The 19,179-nt window shown below is 37.8% G+C and overlaps 1 protein-coding gene across 1 annotated transcript in view; it reads left to right on the top strand.

Moving 5' to 3' along the window:
- Positions 1-19,179, top strand: part of LOC126469900 (inositol 1,4,5-trisphosphate receptor) — a 345,163-nt gene that overhangs the window by 182,298 nt on the left and 143,686 nt on the right. The window contains exons 22-25 of the mRNA XM_050097248.1: positions 7,072-7,338; positions 7,463-7,663; positions 9,695-9,810; positions 9,926-10,061. Coding sequence (XP_049953205.1) covers positions 7,072-7,338; positions 7,463-7,663; positions 9,695-9,810; positions 9,926-10,061 — 720 coding nt within the window. The remainder of the gene's footprint in view (positions 1-7,071; positions 7,339-7,462; positions 7,664-9,694; positions 9,811-9,925; positions 10,062-19,179) is intronic.

Genomic DNA, 19,179 nt, shown 5'->3' on the forward strand with positions numbered 1-19,179 from the left:
ATTTCGTGTATTTCCCAGATGGTTGCCCTGCATGACATCGATGAGACAAATTACAGAGTTGAAAATGAACTAAAGTTACTGGGGAGAGGAAAGAACTCTGGGCCTTATGAGACTTACCGTGTTAAATTCTGTTAGTTATGTTAAATAACTGGTCTCTGTTTTGGCAGTAGCTTATTGGAGATCCCTGGAGCAGTAGAGTGTCCCATGTGGCTAGAAATGGCAATGGTTGTTCCAGATGTTGAGGATGCTCAAATCAGTGGCAGACATTGATAAGCTGGGTTCCTCCACACAGCAACAATTGTGTCCCCTCCCATCAAGAAAGCATAAAAAAATTAAGATATTTTTAAACAAATAAAAATATTAATTAGGGCTAATGTTTTATTTGTATGATGTGCGTATAATGTTTTTCTTTCCAGCATTGCTTTCAATTTAGGGATTACCTACTGGCACTGCGCAGTCTGTGGCGTCTGAGATACAATTCCTGTCCTGGCCATGTCATTCCATAATATGTCAAGACAATGCTGCATTAATTAAAGATACCATATTAATAACTATAAAGTTTTGAAGTACCTGTTGAACATAAATGTACAAGATTCCAAAACTCACCAAATTCACTGTGAATGAAACTTGGATTCTTAACATATGCTTATAATTTATGTGGTGGAACATGCTTTTCATCTAAACACTTATCTTAAACTCACGTTATATCCACAAAGGTAGAGTACAAAGTCTGGTGCAGTTGTTGACAAAATATCCAAATCCCACCAAATCTTAAAGTATTTTTTCCAAAATGTGTCTTACCCAAGTCGATCCAAGCTGATGCTTGTGCAGCTGGAATATTTATTAAACATTTATGAACCAAAATGTGTGTGTGTGTAAATGTATTGTACACACCATATAGCAAAGATGCTGAGTCACCGAGAGGCACAACAAAAAGACTGTCGGAAAGTGAGCTTTTGGCCGTGAGACCTTTGCCAAAAAACACACACACACACACACACACACACACACACACACACACACACACACACGACTGCAATCTCTGGCAGCTGAGGCCACACAACACGAGCAGTGTGGCCTCGGCTGTCAGAAATCTACATCTACATCTACATCTGCATCTACATCTACATCCATACTCCGCAAGCCACCTGACGGTGTGTGGCGGAGGGTACCTTGAGTACCTCTATCGGTTCTCCCTTCTATTCCAGTCTCGTATTGTTCGTGGAACGAGGGATTGTCTGTATGCCTCTGTGTAGGCTCTAATCTCTCTGATTTTATCCTCATGGTCTCTTCGCGAGATATACGTAGGAGGGAGCAATATACTGCTTGACTCTTCGGTGAAGGTATGTTCTAGAAACTTTGACAAAAGCCCGTACCGATCTACTGAGCGTCTCTCCTGCAGAGTCTTCCACTGGAGTTTATCTATCATCTCCGTAACGCTTTCGCGATTACTAAATGATCCTGTAACGAAGCGCGCTGCTCTCCGTTGGATCTTCTCTATATCTTCTATCAACCCTATCTGGTACGGATCCCACACTGCTGAGCAGTATTCAAGCAGTGGGCGAACAAGCGTACTGTAACCTACTTCCTTTGTTTTCGGATTGCATTTCCTTAGGATTCTTCCAATGAATCTCAGTCTGGCATCTGCTTTACCGACGATCAACATTATATGATCATTCCATTTTAAATCACTCCTAATGCGTACTCCCAGATAATTTATGGTATTAACTGCTTCCAGTTGCTGACCTGCTATTTTTTAGCTAAATGATAAAGGATCTATCTTTCTGTGTATTCGCAGCACATTACACTTGTCTACATTGAGATTCAATTGCCATTCCCTGCACCAGGCGTCAATTCGCTGCAGATCCTCCTGCATTTCAGTACAATTTTCCATTGTTACAACCTCTCGATACACCACAGCATCATCTGCAAAAAGCCTCAGTGAACTTCCGATGTCATCCACAAGGTCATTTATGTATATTGTGAATAGCAACGGTCCTATGACACTCCCCTGCGGCACACCTGAAATCACTCTTACTTCGGAAGACTTCTCTCCATTGAGAATGACATGCTGCGTCCTGTTATCTAGGAACTCCTCAATCCAATCACACAATTGGTCTGATAGTCCATATGCTCTTACTTTGTTCATTAAACGACTGTGGGGAACTGTATCGAACGCCTTGCGGAAGTCAAGAAACACGGCATCTACCTGTGAACCCGTGTCTATGGCCCTCTGAGTCTCGTGGACGAATAGCGCGAGCTGGGTTTCACATGACCGTCTTTTTCGAAACCCATGCTGATTCCTACAGAGTAGATTTCTAGTCCCCAGAAAAGTCATTATACTCTAACACAATGCGTGTTCCAAAATTCTACAACTGATCGACGTTAGAGATATAAGTCTATAGTTCTGCACATCTGCTTGACGTCCCTTCTTGAAAACGGGGATGACCTGTGCCCTTTTCCAATCCTTTGGAACGCTACGCTCTTCTAGAGACCTACGGTACACCGCTGCAAGAAGGGGGGCAAGTTCCTTCGCGTACTCTGTGTAAAATCAAACTGGTATCCCATCAGGTCCAGAGGCCTTTCCTCTTTTGAGCGATTTTAATTGTTTCTCTATCCCTCTGTCCTCTATTCCGATATCTACCATTTTGTCATCTGTGCGACAATCTAGAGAAGGAACTACAGTGCAATCTTCCTCTGTGAAACAACTTTGGGAAAAGACATTTAGTATTTCGGCCTTTAGTCTGTCATCCTCTGTTTCAGTGTGTGTGTGTGTGTGTGTGTGTGTGTGTGTGTGTGTGTGTGTGTGTGTGTTTTTTTTTTTTTTTTCAACAAAGGCCTCACTTTCTGACAGTTTTGTTGTACCTAACTGCGACCCAGAATCTCTGCTATATGGTGAGCAGCAACTATCCTTTTCATAATATTGTTGCATTCCATCCTGAATTTGCCATTGTTTGAAATGGGTTGTACACATTGTTATATAACAAACAATGGTTTTCCAAATAGATATACATTGTGACATCACAAAATACTGTAAATGCAAGTAACATAAATACATCTTATTTACGATTCTTAATACACACTGCCGCCTAGTGGTGGTTAGCTGCAAATAACTTCATGGTTGTGTTATTCAGCTACCAGATGGCATAAATGTACACCTCCTATCATTAGTACAGATTTTTATGGTTGGTTGGTTTGTGGGATTAAAGGGACCAGCCTGCTATGGTCATCGGTCCCAGATGTTTATGTTACTCACTCACATGTGTACGGCACAGATGACATGGTTGTGCATCAGTCCCAACATGTGATTTTTCTAATTTAAATTCTCATCAATATGGACACCTAAGAATTTTGGTGTAGTTTACATCCTAGTAATACTTCTTCACCATGAGTTACATTTATCATTGGTGTAGTACCCGTATATGTGCAAAATTAAATGTATTGTGTCTTTTTAAAATTGAAAGGGAGACCATTCACAGAAAACTGCTTAATGATTCTTTTAAGAACCTTCTTTAGTATTTCTTCTGTTGCTGTATGTTTGCTTGAATTGATTACAATACTAGTGTCATATGCAAAAAGAACTAATTCTGCTTGTGTATATAACGTGGAAGATCATTTACATATTTGAGGAACAATGGCAGACCTATGATTGAGCCTTGGAGATCCCTGTATGCGATTTCTCCCCAGTCAGAATAATGTCCCTGAATACATTAGTTTGATTACTTATTTCAACTTTCTGCATTCTTGTTGTTAGATATGACATCATCCATGGGTTGTCTGTGCCCGGTAGCTGAGTGGTCAGCGCGACAGAAAGTCAATCCTAAGAAGGGTCCGGGTTCGATTTCCGGCTGGGTCGGAGATTTTCTCCACTCAGGGCCTGGGTGTTGTGTTGTCCTAATCATCATCATTTCATCCCCATCAACGCGCAAGTCGCCGAAGTGGCGTCAAATCAAAAGACTTGCACCAGGCGAACGGTCTACCCGACGGGAGGCCCTAGTCACATGACATTATTATTATTAACATCCATTGGTTGTCTCTACCATCAGTCCCATAAAACTTCAATTTATGTTGGAGAATATTGCAATTCGCAGACTCGGATGTCTTAGATAGGCCACAGAAAGTACCACTTGCACTATTTTGTTATTTAATGCTGGTAAAATTTGGTGAGTGAACATGTGAATGACTTTCTCAGTAGAGCAACTCGTCTGAAATCCAAACTATGATTTATTGAGGATATTATCGTTGCTCACTAGCAGCTCCATCTATTGGTTTTTGGTGTACTATGAAACTGACAGTACCATCTATTGGTTAGGTTCATTGGTATACTACGGTACAGATTAACACTACTAATTGCTGACAACATGTTTTACAGATGCAATAAATCCTTCCCCCCCCCCCCCCCCCCCTCCCCCTCTTGCTTTTTTTTTTTTTTATTTTTTATTTTAATATTGTTATTGAATACAATTTTCACAGCAGTGATGATATTCCTGATGCCAAAGAACATCTTAGTAGAAGTTTAATGCCGGAAACAGGATGCCTGGAAATGTCACTTTGTTTGCTTTATACATGATATTCGGTTGAGTACTTAATTTCTGAAGTCACAATGCTTTGGAATGGACATTTTTTTTCTTAGAGAACATATGTCCAAATGTAGCATTTGGTGAATTACCGCATCTGGAAAGAGGAAACATATTTGTCATTGTGTACATCCCACAGAATTGTCATGGAGTCATTTTTGTTAACTCTTTACATATCTTCCATATTTATTGGGAAACATTGCCATCAGAAAACAGCTTTTAATTCCTAAAGGGATTATTGGGAATAACAACTTGGTGTAGTGACTTCCATCTCATATGAAATACTTCAGTAATGCCATGTTCCACCTGAACTGTTACTGAATGATTACATGTTTGTAGTCATTCACCAGTTAATTCATGCAAGTAAATAAAATGTGCACCAGCAATGATAAACCAATTGAATCATGGACATTCGTAAAATATGCATTTGGACCTGCCTAAATGCGAAGTGAAACAAGTAAACTGAAGATAGATGGAAAACTATTATATGAACGAGACAGTCAAGAAAATTTCCATTTAGTCCACTCTTTAATTATTGTAGTCTCAGGGAGCCATATACATCTTTCAACTGCTTGAAGAGAATAAATATCCAAAGATAGAATGCACAATATGTTATGGGTTTGTGAAGTTAACATCAGCGGTAAATAGGTTCTCAACAGATTTAAAATATTAACTTTCCAGGAGAAACTGATGTCATAGTTAAGTGAGGACAGCTGCTTCCCCCAACTTATATATTGTTTGAGCATCACAGTATTAAAGTTCATGTAACACGAAGGTTTATGAATGATGGTCTCATTTAGCATTCTAGTATGTACTTTCCACTACATGCACGGGTCATATAAAGACAGTATTTTGAGGTTGTGCAGGAACTAAAATATGGCACTCCTGTGTTGCTTGCCAACAGTCAGAAACTATGTTTGCTTGATTTTAAATTTTATACAAAATAATTTAAGTTTGTTTCACACAGGTTTTCCGTGTTAACATAAACGTATTAAAACTACATTGTTGCTGTATCTGCTCTAATAACTACTTCTTGAGACACTAAATTGTCTGAAACTGCACCATATCTACTGTGCCTGACAAAAGAAAATGGTGCATCCAGAACTTGGCAGTATGAGCCCATTTATCGGTATGACATTGCACCTCCTGTAGCCTGGATGCATCCCCTGACTCAGTTAGGAAGGGTGTCATAAAGCCTTTGTATCCTCTCCTGAGAAAAGTTGTCTCACAAATGCCACACATGTTCTATGAGGGACAGATCTGGGGATCTTGGTGGCCACAGAGTACCTCAGTATCAAGCAGACAGTTCATAGGCACATTTGCTGTGTATGGAAGAGCATTGTCCTGTTGAAGAATGGCACAAGAATACTATTGCATGTGAGGTAATACAAAGGATGCAGAATGTCCATGGCATACCATTGTGCCATCAGATTTCCCTCAGTCACTACCTACTGTGACCTGAAGTCATACCCAATTGCACCCTATACCATGACACCAGGAGTAACATAACTGTGCGTCTCCAAAACATTGGAAGAATAAGACTTCTTCCAGAGTTGCCGCCATACTCACTGACGATGGTCATTCGGGGAAGTGCAGAATCCCGATTATCATAGAACACAATGCCATTCAGCAGCAGTATCTACTTCCTTGTCGCAGCACCACTCCAAATGTAGCCATTTGTATTGTTGTGTTATTGACAATCTATGCATTGGGCAATAATTCCTTAGTCTTGATGCTGTAAGTCTCCAATCAGTGGCCCAGGATGATATCTGTTCATTACTTGGTTTTGGATGGCAGAATCAGAAATGGAGGGGGTTACGATGTGCTTGACAAATAATACAGTGATCCTTGTGGTGGTCAGATACGGTGGACTGGAAGCTTAGAAACATGTACGTCTCCTCACATTTCCATGCAGTCCTACGCTGGGACACTGTCTGGTCTGAATGCCCCACAAATCTGAATATTGCATTATTCAACCAGCCAGCCAAATGGAGGCCCACAGTGAGGGACATTTCAAATTCTGTGACTTGCTGATAGCAGTATCTCAAATGAGTATGTGAAATCACAATGATCAAACATCATGTGATGATGTGCGCTCCCCTGTATACCTTATACCTTACCAGGCCTGGTAACAGCTGTAAAGACAAATAGCACTAATGCACTATAAAAGGCATTTTTCCTGTCGAAGAGATTTGACATTCTAGTCTTTTAAGTACCTGCTGATCTTTGTGTGTGTGTGCATGTGCGCGTGCGCGCGTGTGCATTTGTGGGAGCGCGTGCAAAGTTTGATTGACATCCAAGCATGTCTTCTGGGTGCTTCACTTCTTTTGTCAGGGGGCGTAATTGTAGCCCTTTGAACTGTATAATCAAACAAAACTGCAACAAAGTTTTCTGTGGAGTTTGTTCAAGAGTTTGATTACTTATTTAGTAATTCATTACATCCATCAGCATTACTTTTTAACACAGCTAAAATATGTCAATGTTTCTGTTTTAGATCCTCATTCGAATGAACAAGCTGTGCACTCAGTGTTGTGCAGGTGGTGTGCTGAAACCAAGAAAACACGAGCAAAGGTTGTTGCGGAATGTAGGTGTCCATACTGTTGTCCTTGACCTCCTCCAGATTCCTTATGACAAAAAAGAGGATGTAAGAATGAATGAACTCATGAGATTGGCACATGAATTTCTGCAGAATTTTTGCCTTGGAAATCAACAGAATCAAGTTCTTCTTCATAAACATCTTGATCTCTTCTTAAATCCAGGAGTAAGTGAGATTTCAAAATTTATTTATGATGTCTCTACCAAAAAGCTTTGTCTGTTTGTTCCTCTGCAAGTGATAAAGACTAGCTTCATTTTTCATGGCATTGGTAATTTAATTTTTTTTTCAGATATTGGAGGCACAAACAGTATGCAGTATATTTCAAGATAACTCTACTCTTTGTAATGAGGTCAATGAAAAAGTGATACAGCATTTTGTTCACTGCATTGAAACTCATGGTAGACATGTTCAGTATTTAAAATTTTTGCAGACAATTGTTAAAGCAGAAAATCAGTTCATAAGGAAATGTCAAGATATGGTCATGCAAGAGGTAAGTAGTTTGTGTAATATCTGTGTTATTATTGCTGAACTACTTGATACTAACTGCTTTCTACATTGGCTATAAAGAGATAGCTCTACTCCTCCTAACTTTGACCACACATAGTACAGGTTATTTTTTTCTCCAGTCCTTAGTCTTTTAAAGTGTATGGAGCCTTGTATTTTTTAATACTATGTAAACTTGTCGATAACACTGCAGCAGTAGCATTCTTCCAGTTTTGTTCCATAATTAATATGATTAGTTTTATCCACTTAAATTCTTCAGATAGTAAGTACTCATCCTTTTTGTCATCAACTAGAGGTGAAACAGTAATTTTAATTACCAACATTGTATTTCATAACCAACTCTCTGTGAAATATGGATAATTGATTGAATAGTACAAGAAGGCAATGTTGACTTTCTCAAAGGAATGGGGAAAAGAAACGATCAAGAAATAAGTTAATTTAAACAGTTTTAATGTGTTGCTATAACACAAAAAGGCTTAGTTTTATGGAATAGTGCAGGCAGACTATAAATACATCAAAATGGTGACAATTAGGTCAGCATAAAAGTCAAGTATAGCCTATTATACAGATGAACAAACCATCTTCAAGGTTGTGGGCCATGTTTTTCACACTGAGAATTGCTTCCGAATTGCAACTGAATTATTGTTCCCCTGAGAAATCCTCTCCACCTGGTAACCCTGCAGTCAAAATTGGCTTGCATTGAGGTATTTTGGCCATACAGTTGGAAAAAATTGGAAAAATTCAACCCACAACAAATTAAAAAAAAAAAAAAAAAAAAAAAAAAAACTACGAATTTATAAAGTTGAACCACGAAAATGATGTTAACAAAACATGTCGCAACCTCATTGGTCAGACACTCTGTATGTCTTTAGACATAAGGACTAAAACACTTCAAAGAACAAGTGATGAGTGATGATGAAATTAGCTGACTGTTTTTAAAGCTGCACATCACACCAGTTAGTGGGAAAATATATGCTATGAAGAGGAACTTCGTGCTTGTGGATTTGACTGGCAAGAACCCCACACTTGGCTGTTCTGTTTATTTATTGTACATGTAGTAGGAAAATATGTTTTGTTACTCTGTGCAATAACCCAAATCCAGATATCGTCAGCTTTAAAACTAAGTGCTAAGTGCACATGTTGTGCAGCGAACTGTGACAGCTGCTGCACATTATATTTCGTGTACTGATATCATCATAAATTTTTTCAGAGCATATATTTTGAACCGTGAACTCTGCAATGTTAACTTGTAATGACACTGGACAGTCATTGGTTCTGTAATGACCACCTCTGAGAACCAGGATCCAGCTTTCCATCAACATGGACAGAGAGAAATGATTGAGATTTTTCTACAAATGACAGATAGTAGTTAAATTGCACACTTTCCACATGGCAGCTGGATTTTATGCTAAAAGCTCCATTTGGAAATTGCTGAATTTAGTACAATATGTTGCAGTAGCATTGGAATAAAGAGAGAGAATGAGGCATAAGTAAGACATGAAAGTAACAAAGTAACAATCATTCTAACTAGTTCTGAAGAATATGTTTGTAAAGATAGCATTATTATGTTAAAACTGCAGCTAATTGTTATTTGATTGGATAATAAAGTATACACAAGTATATCATTGCATTCTGAAAGAACTGTGAAATTAATGACACCAATATGAGTTCTTAGTTGATACAAAGTAGTCATCAAAGTTGCAGTTTGTCCTCCTCATGAAGCTGAAATGAAGATTACTAAGCAGCACTTCTATTCAGTCCTGGTGGGGTCAGGGATTTTCTCGGCCTCATGATGACTGGGTGTTGTGTGATGTCCTTAGGTTAGTTAGGTTTAACTATTTCTAAGTTCTAGGGGACTGATGACCATAGATGTTAAGTCCCATAATGCTCAGAGCCATTTGAACCATTTTTGAACTTCTATTCAACCTATTGTATCTGACCCGTCGTGTGTATGTGTGTGTGCGTGTGTGTGTTCAAAACCAAAATATTTCCATGCTTATTCCTATTTTGTTCCCAGCTTGTGAATGCAGGAGAAGACGTCTTGGTGTTCTACAATGACAAAGCTTCATTTAACAACTTTGTGAAAATGATGAGATCAAAAAGGCACCGCATGGATGAAAGTGGTCCTCTCAGGTAATCCTTGAGTCTCAGCTGTTTTAAGCATTTAGTTTGCTAAATATGTGCTAATGCAAACCAAAGGAAATGGTGAACTGATAAGCATGTTCACAATACAACTGATTTTTTTAAGGTATCATGTGGAGTTGGTTAAACTTTTGGCCTGCTGTACAATGGGAAAAAATGTTTACACCGAAATAAAATGTCACAGTTTACTTCCTCTTGATGACATAGTGGCAATGGTGTCACATACTGATTGCATTCCAGAGGTAAGTTTTGTAACTACTGCCTACATCATTCATTTTAAGGACTGTATTTATAAATTAGTTGCTCTTCAGTGTGATTGCATATTTTAACTAGGTGTTCAGCCTCTCTTTATACCTTACAGTCCAATCTAATTGATCTCTGGCAAACATTTGCCGTTAGCGTAAATTTACAAATGTAAATGTGTTAATCATAATGCTTTGTTTATTCATTCTCTCTCTCTCTCTCTCTCTCTATCTATCTATCAATATCTATCTCTCTCATGTTTGAATGTAAATTCTTTATTACTTTGATTTAGGTTCATGACTATTTTTCATCATTTTACGTTTTTCTTTCAGTTTGATTGATGTCCTTTCTTTCTTTCTTGCTGTGAGTATTTAAAATATGTTTCTTTCACAGGCATCCCACCCCAAGACTTTGAAGTAACGAATTGAGGTTTTTGTGTGTCATTAACACCTATTGTGTTGTTGAATTTTATGCAGGCATGTTACATGTGATTCAATTGTATCCACTCCGTTTCCCAGTCCCTCTTCCCTGTCACTTTTTCACCCCTGCTGCTGGTTAATGACAAATTCAAGGTTAAATGTGCAGGGTTACAATTACTGATCTACATGAAATAAAATTGTAATAACTTCTGAATGGTTTGTGTTAGGATGTTCAAACTGGATGGTTGCCTGTAGGGCATGATGGGAATTGTATGGTTTGGTGTAGTGATAAAGCCTATTTTCATTCGGATGGGTTCATCAGTAAGCAAAATTGGTGCATTTGGGGACTGAGAATCCACATTCCGCGATCGAGAAATCTCTTCACCTTCAACGGGTGACTGTGTGGTGAGCAGTGTTCAGTCACGGAATAATCAGTGCAATAGTCTGTGATGGCATCGTGACTGCCGAACGGTATGTAAAGGTTTTGGAAGATTATTTCATCCCCATTATCCAATGTGATCCTGATTTTGACAAGATGTGGTTCATGCAAGATGGAGCTTGACCCCATCGAAGCAGGAGAGTGTTTGGTGTCCTGGAGGAGCACTTTCAGGACTGCATTCTGGTTCTGGGGTACCCAGAGGCCACTGGCATGGGCCACAATTGGCCACCATATTCTCTGGATCTGAACACATGCGACTCCTTTTTGTGTGGCTGTATTAAAGACAAGGTGTACAGCAATAACCCCAAAATCATTGCTGAGCTGAAAACAGCCATTTAGGAGGTCGTTGACAGCATCGATGTTTTGACACTTCAACAGGTCGTGCAGAATTTCACTATTTGTCTATACCACATCATTGCAAATGATGGCAGACATATCAAACATGTCACAACATAAATCTGAATCTCTGTAGTGTTGTGAAGTTTACATGTTGAATGAAGTGGGTGCACACCATAGTTTGTAACTAATGTACATTTTTTCTCCCCTCATAAAGTTCAACAATTGTCACCGTGTAAGTAACTCTTTGAGCATGTTGTCCTTCTCTTCTCTGACCAGAATCCTCCCTCCCATCACTGCGTGTACCAACTCCTTTCCTTCCTATCACTCTTTTACTTACTCTCTACGTAGCAAGCTGTTTTTCCATCCTTCAGTGAATGTGGACTTGGGCTCTGAAATGTGAATTTCTCCCAGTACTAATCTACTTGAGTAGATCTTAAAATCTTAAAAGTTTAACTAACAAATGAACAGTAATGATTGTATTTTACAGGAAAACAGTTTTAACTGTAGTATATATTATGCAAGCATTGATTAATTATTTTCTTTAGTGGCAGAGGATGGATTTCATTGAATTAATTTTTGTATCTTGGTGTTTCAATATGTTGAGCTAATAGCATGCTGAATTTTTGTCAGTTGTTGTTTTCAGTACTGATTTTTCTTCATATATACTTTTTCTTTGTGATATTGTTAATAATTTTATTTCTTGGATTGTCCTATAATATCATTTACAGTATATAGGCCATAATTTAAATGCTGATAATGCTCCCTGTGTGTGTGTGTGTGTGTGTGTGTGTGTGTGTGTGTGTGTGTGTGTGTGGGCGCGCGCGGGCATTATAAGCTGTAGAGACAAATGCCATGCGCTAATTCTTTAGTTTACTGTCATCATAATTGCTATCCTAATCATAACAGAAGTTCAGATGTTTTGATGCACTGTAGTATGCGTGTTTTAACAGCAAATCTGGAGCCTCAAAATTGACAAAAAATTCTAGAAAAAAATATTCTAATAACACTACAGGTGTCATCAAAATATTTGAATGAAGCCAGCTCAATATCACCTCATTCTTCATAGTTCTCCAAATGTGAATGCCAAGACAACTTAATAGAATGACCTCACATGTTGTGTGATAAATAGGTTCCAAGCAGGTGAACACTTAACAGTGAGGAAGGCCTGGCTTCAAGAACCCAGTGAAGTCACTTTTCTGAGTGTAGGAGACTAAAATATATGAAACATTGTTACCAGTGTATTACACACAAAGCTTTTCTAGTTATATGTCCATAGTAACTGTTTCATTCTCAGCTTTGCCATTCTTTTAATCTGATACATAATGGAGCAGCATTCATTGCATAATATAGTATGAAGAAGTGACATAATGAACCAGTTCATGCAATATTGTAATCTGATTTGTTAATGAGTTAGTATGGTGTTCTTGTTAATCATAGGAGTTGCAGAAATCAGCAATGTGCTTTATTATAGCAGACATGGTTCCTTGTGGACATGTAGTTAGGTACATGTTCCAAATATCAGTAGCACAACTTCTTTCAAAACGGTGTTGAGCGAATCTCCTTATACATGGTTTGTTCACATGCTGGTCCTTAACAGATTACTATATAGCACACTAGTTTAACCCTCAAGCGGGCGTGCCATTTTTTATAACACGAGCGGACGTGCGGCGCACTTTGTACAGATGAAAAGAATAGGTTTCCTTATGTTACCCAGGTAAGTCATGATCAAAATCATGGTTAAATCTTAGTTTATTTAAACAAGGAGAAGATAAACTTACATAATATGTAACTACTGTTTAATTAAACAATAATGAAATAAATTTTCACTGTAACTCTCTTTTGCCAAGGACAGCTGTTAAAGAGATAGTAATGACGCATTCGAACCATTAGGCAGTGCAGTTGCATCGGATCTCGGTCAGCTGCTTATTCGATCACTAATTATCTCGTAGACAACTGCCTCAATGTGGGATTACGATGCTAGTTCATAACTGGGGCCATTTTTTTGAACTGATCGTAAATTTTTTCTCGCCTAGCTCGCATTGTATTTTATATTACTGATGATCACTTGGACGTACGCTGACACAATTTATCGCTGTGTTACCTGAAGCAATACAGAAGGAATGGGTATAGGTTTGGAGTTGTGAAACAAAAATGGAACCGCACAAAACCATTATATTTTTGGTTGGCGCACTTTATACACAGGTGCACCCGCTTGAGGGTTAAATTTAATGAAGTAAACATACTGTGCTATTTGTGTTTCATTAAATATTTGTCTGTGCCCTAAAAAAGTTGCAGGTATCTTCTGCGACCTAAGCAAAGCATTTGTTCAGTGAATCAGTCCGTGCTGCTCCATAAATTAGAGAGATATGGGATCAGCGGGAGTGCCCTCCAGTGGCTGACCTCATATTTGACGAACAGGAAGCAAAGAGTTATAATAACGTCTAACTCTGAAAATTTCTCATCAAAATGGGAAACTATCTCACTAGGTGTTCCCCAGGGCTCGGTTTTGGGACAAATTCTCTTCCTGTTTTATACAAGGTGTTACAAAAAGGTACGGCCAAACTTTCAGGAAACATTCCTCACACACAAATAAAGAAAAGATGTTATGTGGACATGTGTCCGGAAACGCTTAATTTCCATGTTAGAGCTCATTTTAGTTTCATCCACCTACGCTCAATGGAGCACGTTATCATGATTTCATACGGGATACTCTACCTGTGCTGCTAGAACATGTGCCTTTACGAGTACAACACAACATGTGGTTCATGCGCGATGGAGCTCCTGCACATTTCAGTCAAAGTGTTCGTATGCTTCTCAACAACAGATTCGGTGACCGATGGATTGGTAGAGGCGGACCAATTCCATGGCCTCCACGCTCTCCTGACCTCAACCCTCTTGACTTTCATTTATGGGGGCATTTGAAAGCTCTTGTCTACGCAGCCCCCGTACCAAATGTAGAGACTCTTCGTGCTCGTATTGTGGATGGCTGTAATACAATACGCCATTCTCCAGGGCTGCATCAGCGCATCAGGGATTCCATGCGACGGAGGGTGGATGCATGTATCCTCACTAATGGAGGACATTTTGAACATTTCCTGTAACAAGTGTTTGAAGTCACGCTGGTACGTTCTGTTGCTGTGTGTTTCCATTCCATGATTAATGTGATTTGAAGAGAAGTAATAAAATGAGCTCTAACATGGAAAGTAAGCGTTTCCGGACACATGTCCACATAACATATTTTCTTTCTTTGTGTGTGAGGAATGTTTCCTGAAAATTTGGCCGTACCTTTTATAACACCCTGTATAAATAATTTACCCTTAAATATCAATGCAAAGTCAGTCCTATTTTCAGATGACACTTCAGTGCTGATTGAAAAATATAGCTTTGCAGAAATCACTGACTGTGTTGTAAACACATTGGATTCTCTGGAAGCCTAGTTTCAATTACATGGTCTGAAACTAAACATTACAAAAACACAACTCATACAATTCAAAACAAAACAATCTAAACCAAGTGAGATTTATGTCCTACATAAAAATGAGAAAATAGAACCAGGAAGCCCAGTGAAATTCTTAGGACTAAACTTGGATGAAAACTTAAACTGGCAGGCACACTCAGAATATTTAGTTAACAAACTAAATAGCCTTTCTTTTGCAATGGGAATGTTACATAATGTAATAGACATGGACAAATGAAAAATTGTTTACCATATTTGCTTCGAATCTGTCATCAGATATGACATAATTTTTTGGGGTAATTCAAGTTATATGGTACAGATATTAAAACTTCAAAAAAGAATCATTAGGAAGATGTGTGCCACACATCTAAGAATCTCGTGTCATCCATTGTTTAAAAAACTAAATATTTTATCTGTCCCGTCACTATACATATTTGAAATTCTAATTTTCCTGTACAGTAAACCTGAACTTTTCAAAGAATTTCACTTCAAACACACTTACACAACTAGGGAAAAACAAAATTTTATGCTCCCTCCACACCGATTAAAGCCCACACCGATTCTATGACTCTTCAATACATGAGCATGAAAATATACAATAAATTAAAGGGTTGTGATATTCTGAGCATGGAAATTGGTCATCTAAAGAAAAAATTACATGACCTCTTAGTGGAGGAGTTTATGAAAAAAAAAAAAAAAGGAACTGCTAGAAAATTGTTTCATAACTATACTTGTTATTATTTTTAAATCTGTAAACTAAATCCCTAAAATTATATACTGACATGTCTCCAGTACAATAGATCACATGAGCTGAATATTGTTATGTTATGAGATGAAATAAATCAAATCAAAACAGGTTGTCCAGAATAAATAATTGCTGATTAAATTGAAAATTCAGGAAAATTCAATTTGGTGGTATTATTATATGGAGGTTTAAATGCAAGCTTGAATTTATCTTGTTGTTCCCTGACAATATGATTGAAAGGATAGATGGCTATTCACAATATAGTGGAAATGTTGCTTCACAGACAGGCACAAGAAGAAGACTGCTAATCAATAAGCTTTTGGCCAAAAATCCTTCTTATGAATTGGACAACACACACACACACACACACACACACACACACACACAGAAATGCAACTCTCACATACATAACCACTGTTTCTGGGTGCCAGTGTGTGTGTGTGTGTGTGTGTGTGTGTGTGTGTGTGTGTGTGTGTGTGTGTGTGTTTTCTAATTCAGAAGAATGTTTTCTGGCTGAAAGCTTACTTGTGTACCAGTCATTTTGTTGTGTCTCTCTGCGACTTAGCATCTCCACTGTATGGTGCATAGCAACTATCCGTTTCATAATATTGTCATATTATATCCTGGATTTCCATTGCTTGATTTAATCTACCCTTTTAGTAATATTGTCATCATTCTGTCCTGGATTTTCCATTGTTTGGTTTTCTTTTGTACACTCCTGGTTATTCTATGAAACACATATTCATGTAACATGTGCTTATTGTATTTTAACATGAGGGCTGTCAGTGATGCACAACACCACATGTATTACCTGCTGTTGAAGAAGGTTGAACACATTTGTGGTGTGCATTTGGAAGATTTACAGTGCAATACACCATGATACAAAATGCCTGTCTTGTGTTGTCTACCACTGGAGTTGTATAGAGCATCTCCATGATACTTTCATTCTTATTAAGTGGACCTGTGGTGGAAAGCATTGCATTTCTTTTGGATTTTCTCTATTTTGTCTTTCTGTCCTATCTAGTACAGGTTGTAGAACAAAAAGCAGTATTCAATGAAAGGAAGGTTTTTAAGCTACCTCCTGTGTGAGTTGACTACACTTCCTCATGATTCTTCCAATTAATTTCAGTTTCATGTCGGGCTTACCTACAACTAGTTTTATGTTATTATTCCACTTCAGATTGATCCATAGACTTAAGTCTAGATGTTTAATGAATTTGACTGCTCCAGAGATTGTTCAGCAATTGTGTGTTCATAGAATAACTGGTCTTTCTGCCTGTTTTTACAAAATATGTTACATTTGCTTAGTTTGAGGGTGAACTGTATCCCTCTAAAATATGTTGATCCTCTGTAACTCTTCCTGCATTTTGCTGCAATTTTCTGCCATTGTGAGTTCTCTGTACACATCAAGATCATCCATGAGCAGCCACATGGAGCCTTCTGATGTTATCCATAAGGTCATTTTATGTATACTGTGAATGGTAATGGCCCTGTAACAGTCCCTCAGGGTACATCTGAAGATTTTTCTCCGTTAGGAATAAATTTGCTTGGAACTCTTCAGTCCAATTATAAAGCATGTTTGTTATTTCATCTACTCCTGTTTTGTTCAGTAGGCAAGGCTAAAGAACTGTATTAAACACCTTCCAGATGTCAAGGAACATAGCATCAACCTGGGCTCTTGGTATTTACAGCCTTCTGGATATAATGATGGAAGAAAATGAACTGGGATTCACTGTTTGCAGAAATCATGTTGATTCCTACAGAGGAGACTTTTAGTGTTTGTAAAATGGGAATGATCTGCACATTTTCCAGTTGCCTTTTCTCGAATGATTTGTTTTGATTTATTTTCTATCCCACATTCACTTATTTTGACATCTATCATTCTTGATGTTCTTGTGACAGTTGGAAGCAGTAACTGCAGCATGATATTCCTCAGTGAAACGATTTTACAGAAAAGAATGAAGTATTTCTGCCTTCTCTTCTGTCCCCAGCATTCCATTTGAACTTCATTGACTTGCAAATTGTCAAAGTAGCATCAAATAGAATTACTTGCACCACGCACCCTTTCTGGAATCCTCCATTATGATGCCATTAGTGTCTGCTAATGTCTTGACAGATGGCTTTTTTTACTAATTTAACATAAGATCAAATCTTTTTAGGATTTTCTCTCAGATCTGTGACAGAATTTTATTTTCAAATTGTGTACTAATCATCTCAGAAGGTCAACATCGTTCAAAAGAGTATTAAAATTTTCAGTCTTGTTTGTGTCCCTGTTGATCCCATAAGGCTTCAGCTTTATGGTTATTTGTTACTTTATTCCTTCCATTTTTTATGTTCCATCCATGATTTTCCATTGCCATATTTAGAATGACAATCAGTACTTAAGAATTATTGTTTGAATGTTTGTTGAGTGAATTACCTCCTTCATAGGTAAATTACATTTACTTAGGATTCTTTTAATGAATCTCAGCCCAGAATCTGCCTTTCCTGCAACTAGTTTTATGTAATATTTCCACCTTAAATTGTCATCAATGTGTGCCCTTCAATATTTTACTGGTTTGACTCTGATCATTGACTGATCACCAATGGTTGTATGAATCGATAATGAGTCTTTTTACCTATGTCTACACAATGTGTTAGATTTATTTATAGTGAGCTTCAGCTGCCAATCTCTTCTCCAATCACTGATCCTTTGCAGGTCATCTTTGCACTACAATTTTCTGGTATTGGAACTCCCTCATAAACAATTGCACTTTCTACAGCAGCCTTGTGTGGGTCCCAACAAAGTAGTATAGTCAATGTATTACTTTATAAGATGTCTTCAATACAGTTACTTAGCAGGCCGAATATTCCAAATGTTCATATGTTGTTCACTTGGCAGCAGTGTGGAACTGGAAATTAGAGAACACATGTCAACTTGTGCACCATTATCTGCTTCATTATGAATCTTTGAAGAAATGAAGCAGGCTTAGTCAAATGACTCTGCTTGTGTAACCCATGTTGATTCCTTTAGAGAAGGTATTCAGTCTGGTTGCCCTGATTAGTATTTCCTGCCTTATTAAGTTCTTGTACTTCTGCTCAAATCCTTCGTAAATATTGACATGTTAAACTAAACACCCTTGAGTTCCTCGCATTACTAATTACTGATAAAGATTAGTTAATATTCATATTAGACATATAAAATTAAGTGGCTTAGCAAGTTAACAGAACAGTATAACATTCTCTTTAACCTTCCACAAAAATGAACTGCATTTCTTATCACTTTAAGCAATACTAACACAGTAATGAAAGCATTGTAATACTGCTTATATAGATGGAAGCTGAAAGTAGCTTCATCAGTACGATAGTGGTGGCTTCAGTTTTCTGTAAATATCAGTAAGTAGAATCCAAGAATGGGATTAACAAATACAAATTCAGGATGGTGAATTATTCCCAATTTTATATTACTCTTCAGATGTGAGCAGAGCCTCTTCAAAGATTCTCACATCCTCGAATAAAAAAACTTGCTATTAATTGTTAGGAACATGTTACTATTGAATGCAATGAGTTTTCGCAGTGTTCCAGTATTGTTTTCATACAATTCTCATTGCTGTTTATTTATTCCAGATAAGGCATATTTAATCTAGGAGACTGTACTCATTATAAGTAGATTTCAGCCTGTGGTTAATGCAAATTGTTGTTTACTCAACACCCCTAAAAGAAATAAAAGTGTGGGGAA

Source organism: Schistocerca serialis, chromosome 3 (genome assembly GCF_023864345.2).
Source record: "Schistocerca serialis cubense isolate TAMUIC-IGC-003099 chromosome 3, iqSchSeri2.2, whole genome shotgun sequence".
Taxonomy (NCBI): Eukaryota; Metazoa; Arthropoda; class Insecta; order Orthoptera; family Acrididae; genus Schistocerca; species Schistocerca serialis.